We start from the raw sequence: 19,709 nt of genomic DNA, 5'->3' as shown, positions 1-19,709 counted from the left end.
GAGGGAGTTCATTGCCATTACACGTGCCCTACAAGAAATGGTGAAAGGCGTTCTTTAAGTGGAAATAAAAGGATGCAAATTAACATCATAAAACATTGGATATGTATGTAAAATCCACTGTTAAGAGTAAATAAATAGAAGTCATATTCTTCAATATTCTACATAATTCACTTATAAGTCTACTTTAAAAGTTTAAAAATGCATTATAAACATAACTGCAATAATTTGCTATTGGATGCATAATATGAAAACATATAAACTGTAACATCTATAACCTAAAATGTGAGGAGGGTGGGGAGTAAAAGTGGAAAGTTTAGGAATGCTATCAAAGTTAAATTCTTTTTTTTTTTTTAAGATTTTATTTATTTATTTGACAGAGACAAAGCGAGAGAGGGAACACAAGCAGGAGGAGTGGGAGAGGGAGAAGCAGACTCCCCCCCACCCCCACCCCGGGCAGGGAGCCCAATGTCAGGCTCAATCCCAGGACCCTGGGATCATGACCTGAGCCGAAGGCATACGCTTAATGACTGAGCCGCCCAGGCGCCCCTCAAAGTTAAATTCTTACCAGTATAAAATAGAGTATTACATACATGGCAATCCCAAGAAGAACAAAGGTGGAGGCATTACACTTCCTGATTTCAAACCATATTACACAGCTATAATAATCACAGCACTGTGGTACTGGCGTAAAAACAGACACATAGAGAGACCAGTGGAACAAAAGAGGACCCAGAAATAAACTTAATACATACAGTCAAATAACATTTGACAAGACAGCCAAGAACACTCAGTGGAGAAAAGACAGTCTGCATTTAATGGTGCTGGGAAAACTGGATAGTCACGTGCAAAAGAATGAAACCAGATCTCTATCTTAAACCACTCAAAAAATTAACTCAAAATGGATTAAAGACTTAAATGTAAGCCTGAAACCATAAAACTCTGAGAAGAAAACATGGAAGAGCTTGTTGCCATGGAAGAGCTTGTTGCCATGGGTCTTGGGAATGATACCTCTTATATGACACCTGTATCACAAGCAACAAAATAAAAAATAAACAAGTAGGACTACAACAAACTCAAAAGCTTCTGGACAATGAAAGAAATGATCAACAAAATGGAAATGAAACCTACAGAATTGGAGAAATTATTTGCAAACAACATATCTGATAAGGGATTAATATTTAAAATATGTAAAGAAAACAATTCAACAGCAAAAAGAAAAAAAAAAAAGTAAAAATTGGCAAATAACCTGAATAAACATTTTACAAAGAAGATACAGAAATGGCTAACAGGTCAACCTCACTATTTATTAGGGAAATGCAAATCAAAATCACAATCCCATCAAAAGGACAAGAGCAAATGGATGCTGGTGAGGATGGGGAGAAAGACCCGTGTGCACTGTTTGTGGGAATATAAAATGGTACAGCCACAAAGGAAAAAAGAAGCGAGATTCCTCAAAAAATTAAAACTGGAACTACCATATGATTCAGCAATTAAAAATTTAGTATGTACCCAAGGGCGCCTGGGTGGCTCAGTCAGTTGAGCGTCCAACTCTTGATTTCGGCTCAGATCATGATCTCAGGGCTGTGAGAGCGAGCCCTGCATGGGGCTCGGTGCTGAGCATGGAGCCTGCCTAAGATTTTCTCTCTCCCTCTCCCTCTGCCCTCCGCCCCCCCTCCCTGGACTCGTGCTCTCTCTCTCTCTAATAAATAAAATCTTTTTTAAAAAATTTAGTATGCATCTAAGAGAAATGAAATCATTGTCCTCAAGAGATTTTTGCAGCCTCATGTTCGTTGCAGCAATATTTAGCCAACATATAGAAACTTCGTGTCAACCAAAAGATGATTGGTTAAAGAAATTGGGGGAGAGAGATATATATATATGGAATACCATTCAGTCATGAAAAAGAAAAGGGAAATCATGTCATTTGTGACAGCCTGGATGAGGACATTATGCTAAGTGAAATAAGTTAGAGAAAGACAAATATTGTATGATCTTACTTGTATGTAGAATCTAAAATAACCTAACTCATAGAAAAAGAGGTCACATTTGTGGTTACTAGAGGCAAGGAATTTGGAGTGGGGGATCAGGTGAAGGTGGTCAAAAGCTGCAAATTCCAGCTATAAGACAAATAAGTTCTGAGGATGCAATGTGAAAAATCGTAACTGTAGTTAACAATACTGTATTATATATTTGAAAGTTACTAAGAGAATAGATCTTTATTTCATCACAAGGAAAATAATTGTAACAATGTGTGTTGAGGAAGGTTAATCTTATGGGGTAACAGTTTTTCAATATACACATAAATCATTATGTAGTACATCTAAAACTTCCACAATTACATGTCAATTATATCATAATAAACTGGAAAAACACCCATAATCTAAAATGTTACCACTGTTAGAGTGGCTTCCATTTGTACTCATATAACCATCTTTGTTACGTGTGTTTTGTTTTTTTTTAAGATTTTATTTATTTATTTGAGAGAGAGAGAGCCCAAGAGGGGGTAGGGTCAGAGAGAGAAGCAAACTCCCTGTCGAGCAGGGAGCCCGATGTGGGACTCGATCCAGGGACTCTGGGATCATGACCTGAGCCGAAGGCAGTCGCTTAACCAACTGAGCCACCCAGGGCCCTGTTATGTGTGTTTTTAAATAATTCTCTAAATGCAATACAGAATGACAATCACATCCATTCACTTAACAACACAGTTCTCTTAGTAGAAGGTGGGTAACACTATTCTAATCCTCTTTATTACATGATTTTTTAAAAAAATCTCTCTAAATGCATTACAGAAATGTTATCACATCTGTTCCTGGAATAACATTCTGGTCAAAGTAGCTTGTGTGGATCACTCAGAGAGCAAACGTTGGCACGTGAGTTTTCAGCCACTTCTCTCGTGTGTTATACAATGGCATTACACCATTACCTTGGATAACACTTTTCCTAGCCAGCGGGCAGCACACTTACAAACCTTGCTATTACATGTGTTGTGTGTTTTTTTTTAAGATTTTATTTATTTAATTGACAGAGAGAGTGAGAGAGCACAAACAGGGGGAGTGGCAGAGGGAGAGGGAGAAGCAGGCTCCCCGCTGAGCAGGAAGCCCGATGTGGGACCCGGTCCCAGGACCCTGAGATCAGATGGTTAACCGACTGAGCCACCCAGGTGCCCATTACATGTGTTTTTAAACACTTCTCTAAATGCATTAGAGAAGAGCAATCATACCCATTCCTTGAAATAACAATCCTCTCAAAGTAGCTTCCACATAATACTCATATAACCATCTTTACTGTGTGAATGACAGAATGTGTCCAGCATACATTCCTGGAATAAAACTCTTGTCACTGTAGCATGCAAGCAGAACTGTTTTGTGTTTCAGTCTCAGCCTGGTGATAACCAGTGTGGCCGGGCCGGCCTGTGTGGTTCTTAATATGATTGCAAGATGCCCTCACCAATAACCATCAGGAAACTTTGAAAAAAAAAAAAAAAACAGGTTTATTACTTACAAGTCCTAGAAATTACATGCACACCTGAGGCCACACTTCAAGGTTGCAGGTGGGGGAGGGGAGCTACAGTTCTGCTTTTATTGGAGTCCAGGGTGGGGGCCTAGGGTTTCGTGGGCTCACTTTTTATTGGTAAATTCTAAACATAACAGTGGAAATCTAAAGCATGGGAAGAGAAAAAACAAGTGGCCCAAATGGTCAGTTACCAAACCAACAGAGATAAACACAGGAGCCTCAGGGGTGGGGTGCAGGCCAGACCTGAGAGCCACCTCGGAATGGATGCCTCTTTGGAGTGGACCCTCAGCAATCAAAGCATAAGTCAGGTGCTTGCATTACAAACAGAGAAAACCCAACTGTCCAGCCTTATGCTCCAAGCACCCTTACAAATACATATGATTTTACACACTTCTCTACATTCTTGTACAAAAAAGATATCACATCCACTCCCTGAAATAACTCTTCTCAAAGTAGAATGCAAGCAGCACTCTTAGATCCATTCTTATTACATGTGGTTTTAAATTCTCTTCAAAATGCCTTACAGGATGGATAGTACATCCGCACACTGAAATAACAATCCTCTCAGTGATGGATTTATATATCACTCTAACAATGATCTTTTCTTCATTGAGTATTCTTGGTTCCCTAGTCAAATATTAGTTGATGGTGTAGACATGCATTTATTTCTGGGCTCTCGATTTATTTCTATTAGTCTGTATGTCTGTTTTATACCAGTACCATACTGTTTTGATCACCTTAGCTTTTTTTTTTTAAAGATTTTCTTTATTTGATAGAGAGAGACACACCGAGAGAGGGAACACAAGCAGGGGGGAGTAGGAGAGGGAGAAGCAGACTCGCCACTGAGCAGGGAGCCCAATGTGGGGCTCAATCCCAGGACCCTGGGATCATGACCTGAGCTAAAGGCAGCCACCTAATGAGTGAGCCACCCAGGTGCCCCTTGATCACCTTAGCTTTATAAGATAGCTTGAAATCAGGAAATGTGAACCTCCCATAGGATTGCTTTTGCTATTCAGGGTCTTTAGTTATTCCATATAAAATTTTGGGATAATTTTTTTTTCTACTTCTGTAAAAATTTCCATTGGAATCTTCATAGGAATTGCACTGAATCTATAGATGGCTTTGGTTAATATCGAGATTTCAAAAATATTAATTCTTGTATCAATGAATATGGAATGCCTTTCCATTCATTTGTGTTTTCTTCAATTTCTTTCATCAATGTCTTACAGTTTCAGTGAAGAGACCTCTCATCTCTTTGGTTAAATTTATTCCTAGGTATTTTACTGTTTTTCATGCTATCATGTATAGCAGAGTTTTATTTTTGAAAAAAATTTTTTAGTGTATAGAAATGCTGCTAATTTTGTATCCTGCAACTTTCCTGAAATCATTGCTTAGCTCTAACAATATTTTGGTGGAGTCTATAGGATTTTCTCTATTTAAAATCATGCCATCGGCAAACATAGACAGTTTTATTTCTTCCAATCCTATTCTGACACCTTTTATTTCTTTTCCTTGCCTAAGTGCTCTTCCAGTATTATGCTGAATAGGAGTGGTGACACAGGACACCCCATCTTCTTTCTGATCTCAGAGGGAAGCTTTCAGACTTTCACCATTGAGTATGATATTAGCTGTGGGCTTGTCATATCCACCCTTCTATAATTAATTTGTTATGAGTTTTTGTCAGGAACAGATGTTAAATTTTGTCAAATGCTCTTTTTACATCTATTGAGATGATCATATGATTTTTTCTTTTGTTCTTTTAATGTGCTCTATCACCTTTCTTGATATTCATATGCTAAATTATCCTTGCATCCCAGGGATAAATCCCACTTGAACATGGTAAAAAATCCTTTCAATGTGTCACTAAATTTGGTTTGTTGGCATTTTATTGAGAATTTTTGCATCTATATTCATCAGAAATATTGGCTTATGGTTTTCTTTTGTTGTAGTGCCCTTTTCTGGCTTTGGTGTCAGGGTAATGCTGGCCTCAGAGAATGAATTAGGAAGTATTCCTTCCTCTTCTGTTTTTTGGACTAGCTTGAGAAGGATAGGTATTGCTACATTCCCATATGTTTTGGTATGTTGTCTTTCTATTTTCATTTGTCTCAAGATACTATTTTACCCATTAAATTTATTTTTTTAATACACTGGTTTTTGAGGGAGTATTATTTAATTTCCATGTATTTGTGAGTTTTTCCAATTACCTTCCTGTTATTTTTTTAAATTCATACCACTGTAGTCAGAGAAAATACTTGGTATGATTTCAATCTCCTTGAAATTGCTAAGACTTGTTTTGTGGGCTAACATATGGTCTACCCTAGAAAGTGTTCCATGGGGGCTTGAGAAGAATGTGTATTCTGCTGTTGTTGGATAGAATGCTCTGTGTATGTCCATTAAGTCCATTTGGTCCATAGTGATATTCAAACCTGCTGTTTCCTGGTTGATTCTCTCTCTGGATGATCTATCCTTTTTGAGAGAGGGCTATTAAAGTACCCTAATATTATTGTATTGCTGTTTATTTTTCCTTTTAGCTCTGTTAATTTTACTTTATGTATTTAGTTGCTTTAATGTTGGGTGCATAGGATATATGCAAATATTATATCTTCTTGATGGGTTGATGCTTTTACTGTTATATAATGAACTTTTCTCTTTTTACTATTTTTAAAGTTGATTTTGTCTGATATAAATATAGCTATCTCTGCTATTTTGGTTACCATTTGCATGAAATATCTTTTTCATCCCTTTGCTCTCGGTCTGTAGGTGTCTTAATGCTAGTCTCTTGTAGGCAGCATATTGTGAGATTTTATTGTTTTATCCATTCAATCATTCTATGTCTTTGAAGAAGCCATCTTTACATTAAGCAGCATATTGTGAGATTTTATTGTTTTATCCATTCAATCATTCTATGTCTTTGAAGAAGCCATCTTTACATTAAAGTAGTATTGATAGGTAGGGACTTACAATTGCCATTTTGTTCATCATTTTCTGACTCTTGTAGAGTCTGACTGTTCCTTGCTTCTTACCCATTTGTGTTTTGATGTCTTTTGGTCGGTATGCTTTGACTTCTTTATGTTCCTCAGTATAAGCACCATAGGTTTTTCCCTTGCGGTTACCATGAAACATACAAAGTATCTCAAAGTTATAAGTCTATTTTAAACAGATAACAACTTAAATTCAACTGATAACAACTTTAACTCAACTTGATTGTTGAATTGACTTAACTTAAATGTTGACTTATCTTAAACGTTGAATTTAAGCTTTATACTTTTACTTCTCTCTCACACATTCTCATTATTGGTGTTAGAGTTTACATATTTTTATATTGTATACCCAGTAAATGGTTATTATATTCATGGTTATTTTTACTAAGTTTTTTTTTTTGTTTTTAACTTTTAAACTAGCATTGTTAGGGAATTATGTACCACCACAGAATAAGCCTAAGACCACACACACACCAAAAAAAGAGCCTTGCAGGGCTTGGAGCTCGTCTCCCTTTCACCCAGTCAAGGGAGCTAATATATAGCCCACACCTACTCCTGAATGTAGATGCCCACCCCACCTAATGAAAAAGCCTGACCTGAGCACCTGGGAAGCTGCCTAACCCAATGGCACTTGAGTGGAGATCATGGCCAGCAGCTCTGTACATCTACAGTGAGGACGCTGGCTCCATCTGGCCAGGGAACCTGGGACATATTTCTGCCTGACCAGCTCCCCAGACAAGAGTTTTGCCAGCCTGGAGGCCTGTTCTGTGGCCCTGCCTGGGCAGGGAAGCTACTCTCCTGCTCTGCCTACCACTGAATACAACCTCCACCTATTCTCACTGCAGAAGTTAGAACAGGCAGCTCAATAACCTCCTCAGGAACCCTTCACTCTCAGCATACCATCCTCAGTCCACCATCCACCTCTGCGAGTTGCAAGACAGAACTAAGTGCCAAGTCCAGACATAAACGTTTCAGCTGGGCAAGAAAGAAACCTTTTCCAGAAGTTTCCAGAACACTTTTGCAAACAACTCTGGTGAGAACTAGAACACGTGCCGATCCCAAACAACTCTCTGAGAGGAGTGTCTTTTGTGACTGGCTTACTCCAGTCAACCTTTACCTCTGAACCTTCCCAGGCTAAGGTGAAAAACAAGTTAATGCTCTGCCATCAAGAGAAAAATGAGTGTTGGGTATAGTCTGTAAGAACCTATCAATTGTTTGGAAGTTAATTTAAGAAATAACAGCTAACACATGCACAGCTCTTCTTAAATTGCCCCTATGAGCGAGACACTATCAATGTCCCCGTTTTACAGATGAGAGTCTGAGTACAGACAGTAATGTGTCTCAAATCTATTAAGTGATAGAGCCAGACACATCATAAGAACCCAGGCAATCTGATCTCTAATTCTGCAGCCTCCCCTATACTGGAGAAGAAATGAGTAAGAGAAAATATGTATATACAACATCATAATACAAATGTAGATGGTTCCTGTTATACTGGGGCTATGCAACTCATACCTAAGTAGATTTCTCATTGGAACATTTCAGCTGGATATTTTCTTCATATAATGGAAACCAAAAGTGTTTGAACTCAAGTAGTACTGTCCACATCTGCTTTCATTAATTACCTTGATATTGCTTATTTTTTAAAAGATTTAGAGAGAGAGAACATGCATGGGCAGGGGAAAGGGCAGAGGGAGAGAGAGAGAATCCATAAGCAGAATCCCCAGCTGAGTGCGGAACCTGACTCGGGGCTCAATCCCAGGCCCCTGAGATCAGGACCTGAGTCGAAACCAAGAGTCGGCTGCCCAACTGACTGAGCCACCCAGGCACACGGATATTGCTTATTCTGTGTAATTAGTACTTTCATTACACCTACTGGTGGACCCTGAGGCAGGTGAAAACTTCATAGACACAATGTTTGAATTCTTTATTGAAAAATCAATACATAATACTGGCCATATCCACTTTTATATGCCAGGAAACTGTGAGAGAACACATAGGAGATGTGGTAAAATTGTGGAGTATTATTTCACTTAACATATATATCGAATAAGATAAATTGGTTAGCTTTTAATAAGGAACACCATTGTTATCTGTCACATAGTGAAGGGAACAAAATATTTTATGTAGTAAACTCACAGAGATAAGCACTTATCACACAGGGATTCTTCACACACATGCTCACTGCTGTTATCCTAATTATTCATGGTGTGCTGTGTTTTTAAGTGAGATGGGAAGCTGCTGGAGGAATCTTAGCAGAGAGCGAACAATGTCAGACTTTCTGCTTTTATTAAGGAACATTTACACTCAAACATGAATATATATAAATAATTCACAATAAATTTTGTAAATTGAATACACCTACAATCAATATTGAGATAAAAAGAATACTATTAGCACCAGAGAAGCCCCCTTAAGTCAATCTCTGCAACCTGCCACCATCCAGGCAACCACCATCCCAACTTCTAACACCATGTATTACATCTGCCTGCTTCTTGAGTGGAAAAACACAGCACTTACTCTTCTGTGTTGTTTCTTTTGCATGCATACAATTGTGGTTCATTCATTCCTACTGCTGTAGAATACAGCACTGAATGAAGAGCACAATTTATGCATGCATTTCAGTGTTGGTGCCCATTCATGCTATTTCTACTTCTTCTGGGCTATTGAGAATACTACCACCATGATTGTTCTTTCAGGAAACATATATTTCTGTTCGAGATACACCTAGAAGTATAATTACACAGCCAAAATTTACATGTATGTTCAGCTTTAGTAGAAAGAGTTCATTTTTCCAAAGTGCACAACTTACATTCCCACCAAACTTTTATTAGTCCCAGTTGCTTCAGATCTTCATTATCAGTTGGTGTTTTATCACTGTAGTCATTCTGGTGTGCAGTGGTATTGCATATTTGTTAGAATTTGCTTTTCCTTGATGACTAATGAAATTGAGCAACTTTCCACATTTACTGATCATTTAAGTATACTCTGTGAATTATGTTCAATCTGCTGCTCATTTTTCTCTTTCTTGCTGATTTGCTGGAGTTCCTTCTATATTCTGTAGAAGAGTCCTTGGTTTGAGATATGCATTGCAATTATCTTCTCCCAGTCTTTTAACTCCTATGTTTTTTTTGGTTTTTGTTTTTGAACAAACAGTTCTTAATTCTAATGTAGTCGAATCTATCTATGGTTTTGGTTTCTTGTTTAAGGTGTCTTAGCCAAAGTCATGATGCTCACCTATATTTTCTTCTGAAAGTGTTACCTTTCACATTTAGATGTAAATCCATACGAAACGAGTTTCTGTGTATGGTGGGTGGCTACAAAGTGTTTTTCTTACACATACAGAGAGCCAATTAACCCAGCACCATTTACCAAAAATGTCATCTTTTTACCACGATATCACAGTGTCACCTTGGTCATAGACAAATATATTGGGGCTTGTTTCTGGATATTGTTTATGCTTGTGCCTGAACCACCATCTTGATATCCAGCAGTCTAAGTCCTGTAGATTTATTTGTCTATTTTCAGGTTGTCTTAGCTAGGGTTAGTCATTGAATCTGCATATACATTTTAAATTCAGACTTGCTAATTTCTAATTAGCTGCTAGATGGTTTTTAGGGTTGCACTGAATCTACCATTCAATTTGGGGAGGGGGGAATGAGTCTTCAAAGTCATCAACACAGTGAGTATATCCTTCCATTTATTTTGGTCTTCAACATCCTTTAATTTGGCAATGAAGTTTTTGGATTTCTAGAACTTACTGTTTTAGGACTACTGTAAACCTAACAGCAATGTAACAGTAGTTAAAGTGTACATCTTGATATAATTTAATACACCTGTATAAGCATCACCACAATGTAGTGAACTTATCACCCACAGGGATCACTGCCTAATGTCCACTGACATGAAAACAATGATTTCCTAGATTTTATCTGTTTCCCTTTTCCCTGTGTTTTAGGCAGGCAGGTAAATCTGGTCTCTGCTACCCTATCCTGGGTGGATACAACTTTCCTGGTATCACTTATTTTCTATTTGTAGTTTATATATAGAAACAATTTTTGTACAGTGAGTTTGCTAATTCACTTACTTCTAATGACGTCTCCATAGATTTTTTTCACATTTCTATGCAATGATACCACCTACCAATGAGTTGTGCTTCAATCTCCCCAGTTTTATGCCTTACACTTCTTTTTCCTTTTTGCCTTACTGATAAGCTAGAGCCTTCAGTCCTATGTTAAACAGAAGTGGTAATAAGCATTCTTGTCTCATTCATATCAGGAAGAGATATCTCAGTATTTGTCTACTTGGTATGATGTTTGCTCTATGTTGGTTTCCTTGTTTTTGACGAGCTTTCCTTCCATTCCTAGTTTTGTTTTTTAACTACAAATGGGTGTAAAGTTTTATCAAATATGTTTTCTGCATCTATTGAATTAATCAAGTGGCTTTACTTGCTTTTTCTACCGATGTGGTAGGTTACGTCAATTAACTTGAACTTTTATTCTGAAATAACTTCACACTTAAGTCACAAGCATAATACCAAAAAGACTCCCATATCCCCCTCACTCCGATTCTCCTAACTGCACTGCGCCTCCTCCATCTGTCCCTCGCATACTTGCACTCAAACACACAAATTATTAGTCTTTCTCTAAAGCATCTGAAAATAAGCTGCAGACATGAGGCTCCATTACCCCTACCTACTCCAGGGTGTATCTTCCACAAAGGCACCCAACAATCATCCAAGTCAGGAGATAAACACTGATAAACACCACCATCCAATCCATATGCTGAATTTTGCCAACTCTTCTAACAATGTCTAGTCTTCCTTTTTGTTATTTTAAAATATCTCCAGTCTCAGAGTACCTGGGTGGCTCTGCCGGTTAAGAGTCCGACTCTTGGTTTTGGCTCAGGTCATGATCTCAGGGTCGTGAGATCAAGCCCCACATAGGGCTCCCCACTCAGCAGGAAGTCTGCTTGAAGATTCTTTCCCTCTGCCCCTCCCACTACTCACTCGATCACTCACTCTCTAAAGTAAATAAATAAATAAATCTTTAAAATAGATCAGTTTCCTCCAATCTGGAGCAGTTTTCATGTCCTTCACATTTTTAAAGACAATAGGCTTTGCATTCAGTAAAATAACCTTTCAAATGGGTTCACCTGGTATCTCCTAAGCAAACACAGGTCATGCTTTCTTGGCAAAAATACCACACAGATGATGCTGGCTCTTCTCAGGGCATCCCATCAGGGGACACATCGTGTTGACCTGTCCTACCCCACTGGTGAGGTGAACTTTGATCACCTAATCATGTTGGTTTCTGCCGGGTTTAATCATAAAATTACCACTTTCACCTTTGCAGCTGATTAGTATTTTGTGGGGAAATTTCTGAAGATTATGTTAATATCATATTCTTCATCAAACCTCTACCCACACACTCTAGCTTATGTTGGCAACTACCACCTAAATCAACCACCACTCTGATGGCTGCTATGGTGTTTTCCTATTTCCATTATTCTCCCTACATTAATTGGCATCTTCTGTAAAGAAAAGTTTTCCCTTCTCCATGAATTTACTCATTTATTTATATCACTATAAATTAATGGATTCACATTTTATTAAGTCTCTTGTATTCTGATGCTATTGTTATTTTTTGTCCGAACTGTCTCACATTTGGCCAGTGGAACCTGTCCAAGATGGTACTTTTGTCTCCAAGAGTCTCTGAACATTTTCTGTCTGGTAGGTAAGATGATTCAGGTTCATCTTATATTTCTTCCTATCTCTGACCTGGAACCTGCCATCACTCCAGAAACTTGGTCTCTTTTTTGGTGGAGGACAGCATTTAGAAATTAGTAAACTGGCACTTGGGTGTGCTCACTGCGCCTGGGGTATCAATGTGCGCAGGCCCTCTCAGCAGACAGATCCATAACACACACACACACACACACACACACACTTCTATGAGTTACATTTCAATCCAACACTCCGGGGTTTTCTAACTTTCCCCTTCTCCATTTTTATGAAAGCCTTCTCCAATCTGGCTCTCATCATCCGCAATACATTTTATTTGCTCAATGTTAAATATTTCAGCCATGCTGATCGTCTCTTCCAGCTGCCCTCAACACTCCTGATGCAGGTGTGCACCTCACCACAATACCTTTCTCATCCCCCAACGCAGGCCTGTTCTGACGTCCACTCTAGGAAGGGAAGGCAAGAGAGAAATACAGAAAGCACAAGGGAGAAAGAAGAACATGAGAGGAAGAACTGGCCAAACTGATTTCATTTTAAATATTAAATCCTTTGGCTTCTTTAATAAACATTACTTGGTCCATGGATATGACTGGATTTTTTTAAATTTAGGATTATGCACCTTAATTCATAAAATACTGGTAACTTTACTTTCCTGAAATGTCTTTTACAGGTTTTGGCATCAAGGTTATACTGAGCTCACAAAATGAATTAGAAAAGTTCCATCTTCCTTTCTCTGGAAAAATTCATAAAAGCTTGGTATCATTTCCTTCTTAAATATTTGGAATAACTACAGTGAAGCCATCTGTTCTTAAGAGTTTTCTTTCTGGGCAGGTTTCTGTTTGTTTTTTGTTTTTTTTTAAATACCAGGTATCATTTGCAATTGCAATAAGGTACAATCTACCTCTGATATGACCTTGCTTTTACTGATAGCATGCTGTGCTCAGCAAGGGCCCAAACTACTGGCAGTTCCCAAATTCTAATCATTTTTTCTTAGTACTGAAAAAAAATCTACTTTCAGCTTTGCTTTTCAGGCTCCTGCCCTGTGTTGAGTCAGTCTTCTAAAAATTTCCTTAAAAACTGTCTATGTGTCTGACCTCTAATGTTTAAGAATTTTTCACTCCAGCCTTGACGGCCAAAAGCTCTGCTGGCTCTCGTCTCTGCCCTCCTAAGAGTTCCAGCCTCCACCTGAGCCACGCTCAATACTCAGGCTCCTCTCTGTGGCCAGAACTGGCAAGTGCTCCCAGGTAAAACAGCTGCATTTTGCCCGTGTACTTTCTATGATTCACTCCTCTCCTGAATGTTACCTCTAGTCCTCTTTGCTTCTGCAGCAATAGGCTGCATTCAAATAGATGCTTTTTGTGATATTTTTCTAGTTGTTCTCAGTTAGTACACTGATCTGCTGTAAGCTACTATAACCCACCCAGTAGTAGTATCTACTTGTGCTTTTTTAAAGCTCTATATTTAAGAATGCATTTTCATATATAATTGTTTCAGTTTTTTTAAATTGTTACATCACATATGAAAGGTGTTAAGTATGTGGAGAAATAGAGTTGGGTGCAGTAAGTCACTCACAACAGGATGACACTTGCCAGGGAAGAAACCACCTATGCTCCACACTCACTTTTCCTACATTCACTATGTTGCATGCATAGCAACTCACCTTTCCCCTTTGATCCACCATTCCAGGATGAGCCACTCAAAATCAGTCTATCCCAGAATTACTAAAACATCCTGCTGGCAAGCTACTCCTACATGTGTCACCAGATCCAAAATCTCTCTTTTTTACCTGGACATCAGAAAGTCCTGTTGGTGGGTCCTCTTGCTAAAAATCTTCTCTTGTTTTGCATATGCCTGAACAATAAGCCTCAGACGTGCTTACAACTGTGCTCCCAGTGTGGTGTGTTTTCACGTCTAATACCTTAAACAGAGGGGAACAACGGACCTGGCAAGGGGCCAAAGTGTATCTTTACAAAAATAAAACACTATTTCTAAATGAAAAGTTCTCCACATTTCCTCAATTGCTAGAAACCCTTCAAAATCTCTGATGTATAAGCTTAGATTTAACTTAAAGCTTCCACATATTTAAAATATTTTCTCTAGTAATTTCCAACATCGACCAGATCCTACTTCAAGCACTTCACACAAGTCATCACCTCAGAGTAAATATTTTCCTATAGTTTCCTATAATTTGTGCATTTTCTAAGGCCCGTGGATAAAGTCTTCTCTACCCTACGAATGCTGATAGAGGTTTCTAACTTATGTGTTTTCTTTGATGTTTAGTGAGGTGTGGCTTTGGGCAAAAGGTTCCCTATATTCATTCACCAATAGGTTTTCTCCACTGAGTTTTCTGATATACAGTATGGTTCAAATTCCAACACAAAAGTTTTCTATATTCCATAGCTTCATATCATTCTCTCCCCTCTGTTAAGTTCTCTGCTATATTGTGAGAACTGACTTTAGACCAAAGATGTTATTAAAATCATTGTATCAATGGATTTTTCTCCCCATTTGTGTTCTTTTTCTATAAACTCTTGACTTCACCCAGAGTGATTTCCCTCATTTATTACATTTATAGGGTTTCTCCCCAAATGTGTTCGTTGATGTACCGTGAGTTTAGACTTCACATAGAATGATTTTCCACAAACATTACATTCATAGGGTTTTTCCCCCGTGTGTGTTCTATGATGTGCAATGAGTTTTGACTTTACACAGAATGATTTTCCACATTCATTACATTCATAAGGTTTCTGTCTTATGTGAGTTCTCTGATGAACAATTAGGGCTGACTTCTGACGGAAATTTTTCCCACATTCATTACATCCAAAAGGTTTCTCCCCTGTGTGTCTTCTCTGATGTTCTGTGAAACCCGAGGAGTAGCAGAAAAATTTTCCACATTCAGTACATTCATAGGGTTTCTCACCTGTGTGAGTTCTCAGATGTTTGGTAAGAGTTGACTTCTCAGAGAAGGATTTCCCACATTCGTTACATTCATAAGGTTTTTCCCCTGTGTGAGTTCTTTGATGTTTAATGAGGTCTGATTTTCTGAGAAAGGCCTTCCTACATTCATAACATTCATAGGGCTTCTCCCCTGTGTGTGTTTTTTGATGTACAGTAAGGACGGACTTAAATGAGAAGGCTTTCCCACATTCACAACACTCATATGGTTTCTCCCCTGTGTGTTTTCTCTGATGTTGAGTGAGGGTAGACTTTTCACTGAAGGATTTCCCACATTCCTGACATTCAAAAGGTTTCTCCCCTGTGTGAATTCTCTGGTGTTTAATGAGGTCTGAATTCTTGTAGAAAGTTTTCCCACATTCATGACATTCACAAGATTTTTCCCCCGTGTGTGTTCTCTGATGTCTTGTGTGGGCTGACTTCTGGTTGAAGGTTTTTCCACATTCATGACATTCATAAGGTTTTTCTCCTATGTGTGTTCTCTGCTGTACACCAAAGACTAACTTTTCACTAAAAAGTGTTCCACATTCATTATTCTCAAGTATATTGTCAATTGAGTGGGTTCTCTGAATTGGAATGAGGTTTGACTTCTGGCTGAAAGGCTGAACACTCTGATGCTCAAAGAGAATGGATTCCTCAAACAAGTTTTCTCCACATTCATTAAATTCACAGTGATTCTCTCTTGGATGTGTTCTCTGATGAGCAATGAGAGATGACATATCACAGAAGATCTTCCCATATTCAGTGTATTCACAGGTATTCTTCCCTGTGTAAGCTTTCTTATTTACAACAAAGAGTGAATTCTCATGGAAAGCTTTCCTACATTCACTGTATTCAAAAGGTTGCTCCAAAATTTGAATTTTCTGATGGTGAACAAAGTCGTCATTAAGGTGGAAGCCATTCCCATTTTTATTATATTCATAAGGTTTCTCTTCAGAATGAATTCTTTCATATTTATCATTATGGAGCCAATTTCTACCTTTGTTAAACTCACTGAACTTCTTTCTTGAATAGTTTCTACTGTTATTAATTAATTCTGAAATATAAATAGAGTAACAAGGAAGATTAGTTGACAAAATATTTAGGAGAAACAAAATTAATTAGGTTTCAGGGAGTGAACAAGCTTAGTTCATTATCTCCTCATGTCTCGATTATAACAACAGTATACACACCTCCAGTCTCATCTCTCTTTTCCATTCCACACAATAACAACAAATCAAATTTCTAAGACCTCTAATTCAAAAGGGAATGGTACGATAACGCTATCTCTAATATCTCTAATTCTGTTTCTAGCTCTGATGCACCAGGAATAAAAACACACAACAAAATAGCAAAAACAATGAGTGGTCAAGCCATCCTTGCCATAGGATCAGATTTACAGCTCTTTTGATTTATAGTATTTTCCCTTTATTCCATCAGAGTTGTTCAATAGTGTGGACTTCTCCTGGCCATCAAACCCTCTTCCAATGTTTTCTGGCTTTCTCCCAACCAAATCTCACCTCATTTAACATTAGTCTTCAATCCTTCATTTAACATTAGTCTTCAAAGACTAATGTTAAATGCATATATATATATATGCTTTTATATCTCTGCATAACATGAAAACCTACAAGTCTAAACCTGAACCTGGAACTTTCATTTACCTGTACCTTAATATTTTTTGGTTATGCATACCTATGCATGTCTTTACTCCTCTGCTATCTATAATACTATATTTGTAATAATGTATCATACAATTCCATAGAATGCCAATACTAATACTAATACTAATACTACTGAGTCCAATAACCTAAGAACTGACAATATTTTTTAAAGGTATCACCCTGAAGCAAACATATCATTGTATCTGGATTCAGATTAGAACCAAACCATTAATTTACAAATCTAGAATGAATATATTTTATTCTTGTAAGCCCAGCTGTTTGTCCCCATAAATTGTTCATTCTCATCCATAATCTTATATTCAAGTTCTTTCATTCTGTTAGTTTACAGTCCAATAATGTTTTTAAAAAGTTGCCTTCCCAAATTTCCCCATCACTTTCAGATTCATTTGCTAAAAAGAAAAAGAAAAAAAAAAAAAAAGAAAGGCCTATAACATGAACAAACATTTCTCCAAAGAAATAGATGATCAACAGACACATGAAAAGATACTCAAAATCAGTCATCATCAGGGAAATACAAATCAAAACCACAATGAGATATCACCTCACACCTGTTAGAATGGCTAAAATCAACAACACAGGAAACAACAGATGTTGGCAAGGATGTGGAGAAAAAGGAACCCTCATGTACTGTTTGGTGGGAATGCAAACTGGTGTAGCCACTGTGGAAAACAATATGGAGGATTCTCAGAAAGTTAAAAATAGAACTACCCTATGATCCAGCAACTGCACCTCTGAGTATTTACCCAAAGAATACAAGCACACTAATTCAAGAGATACATGTACTCCTATATTTATAACAGCATTATTTACAACAGTCAAATTATGATGGCAGCCCAAGTGTCCATCAATTGACAAATGGATAAAGAAGATGTGGTGTATACACACACACACACACACACACAATGCAATATTACTCAGCCATAAAAAAGAATGAAATCTTGCCATTTGCCAGGACATGGATGGAGCTAGAGAATATAATGCTAAGTGAAATAAGCCAGTCAGAGAAAGACAAATACCATATGATTTCACTCACATGTGGAATTTAAGCAGCAAAACAAATGAGCAAAGGGAAAAAGAGAGAAACAAAGAAATAGACTCTTAACTACAGAGAACAAACAGATGGTTACCAGAGGGGAGGTGGAGGGAATGGGTGAAATAGGTGATGGGGATTAAGTAGCACACTTGTCGTGATGAGCACTGGGTGATAAAATAAAAAGTTAAAAAAAAAAAAGTCTGTTTGTATAATTTAACACAAACATGAGCTACGCTGCTATAACAACGTCTTTGTTAAACACTGAATTTTTAAATATTTCACGCAGCTCTGATTTTCATTCAACTATGTTTCTGGCAGCCATAACTCTACCTATGATTTTCTTTCAACACTCTGATTAGATATTAAGTCAATGATATTTAACAAATGGTTTTCATCAGAATTAACTGGAGAGCTTTACCAAACACAAGCTTTTAGGCATCATACTGAAAGATTTAGTGGTTTAATGTCTGTACTTCTAAAAATACTTCTGTAAAAACCAGCAAATATGGTAAAATGCTAATGAAAGATCAAAAAAGCATGTATAGAATAATATATTTAATATTTATGATATTAATAATGTTAGTTTTATTATGAAAATAAATATTTAAATGTTATTAACAAATCTATATAAACCCCATCAAAAGTGTCCTGTTCCTCTTAGGACTTGATGTGTGTGTATATGAGGAGGATGACATGGAGTTGGCTTTCATATTCCATGATAATTTTTAAAATGAGCATGTGTTACTTCTGTTTAGAAGGAACAAGAATGATAACACAGGCATGATTTTTCAGTCTCTATGTCAATGTATACCTGACAAATCAGAATCTAATGACTGATGACCTGGCATGTATGTTTACAAAGAGTTTATGGTAATGACTTTCTGAATTATTATGAAAATCTGGCTCTATGTGGTCCATGGTCAAGCAAAATCATTATTAATGTGCAATTCTGGATTATTAAAGAGTGAAACCAAGATCTTTCTCTTTGGAAGATCAAAATCCTGGGGGGGGGGTGGAGAGAAGTCTCATAAAATACCATTACCTAATTATATGACCAGGAAATAACTTTTTTTTTATTATGTTATGTTAATCACCATACATTACATCATTAGTCTTTGATGTAGTGTTCCATAATTCATTGTTTGCGTTTAACACCCAGTGCTCCATGCAGAACGTGCCCTCTTTGATGGACAAACATAGAAGGAGAAGTGAGCTGAAGTATTCAATGAGCTTGTCTTGGCAAAAGAAATTTGGGATAAAAATTATAAAACATATGTAATGAAAACAAGAAGCCATTACTTGATGTCAGGCACTGTTTCCATACCCTTTGTTGTTTCGGTTTCTCATTTATAACCTCCATATTTCCTACTATACTTTCAGCATTATCTTTTCTACCTGTTTTTTCAAATTGTGTTTTGATTACTGCAGCTATTTTATTCCTTTTTTTCCCCAATTATTTCCTATGATATAACACAGCTCATAATACATCTTCCTGCGGTCTTACTATCTCTTTCAGAACCTCTTATTTGCCTGTTTTATGTTCTTGCACACCCAAAGCCATTATTTTATTGTTAATTTTTATTAAAAACTAGTAAAAATATTTAGGCATTACATGACATTTTTCACATGAATTACCACTTGCTTGTCCTGTCTTCTCCTATTTCTTGTAATAACTTTGCATATATCTTGTGATGGCTGGGTTTTTTTTGTTTTTTTTTAAATTCCTGAGCACTGAAGGAGATGGATTTTTCCTGACCCAGCTATTTTCTGATCCAGCTTTCCCATGGGGTGAACTGAGAACTGTATTCCAAACTGGCAGG

General features: G+C 37.4%; 1 protein-coding gene across 3 annotated transcripts in view; it reads right to left on the bottom strand.

Moving 5' to 3' along the window:
- Positions 1-8,406: 8,406 nt before the first annotated feature.
- The window catches only part of LOC123846390 (zinc finger protein 33B), a 120,610-nt gene continuing 109,307 nt past the window's right edge, over positions 8,407-19,709 (bottom strand). For 2 of the 3 annotated variants that reach the window (XM_045877767.3, XM_045877768.3), the window contains exon 5: positions 8,407-16,228. In XM_045877767.3, coding sequence (XP_045733723.1) covers positions 14,775-16,228 — 1,454 coding nt within the window. In that variant the 3' untranslated portion in view covers positions 8,407-14,774. The remainder of the gene's footprint in view (positions 16,229-19,709) is intronic. The other variant, XM_064594585.1, reaches the window with a different exon arrangement.

The sequence above is a fragment of the Mirounga angustirostris genome, unplaced genomic scaffold, assembly GCF_029215605.1.
Source record: "Mirounga angustirostris isolate CCGP_5_RB_7025 unplaced genomic scaffold, mMirAng1.0.hap1 SCAF_6, whole genome shotgun sequence".
NCBI classification, from domain to species: Eukaryota; Metazoa; Chordata; class Mammalia; order Carnivora; family Phocidae; genus Mirounga; species Mirounga angustirostris.
Note: the sequence above shows the minus strand (reverse complement) of the source record. Positions and strands in the feature narration are given on the sequence as shown.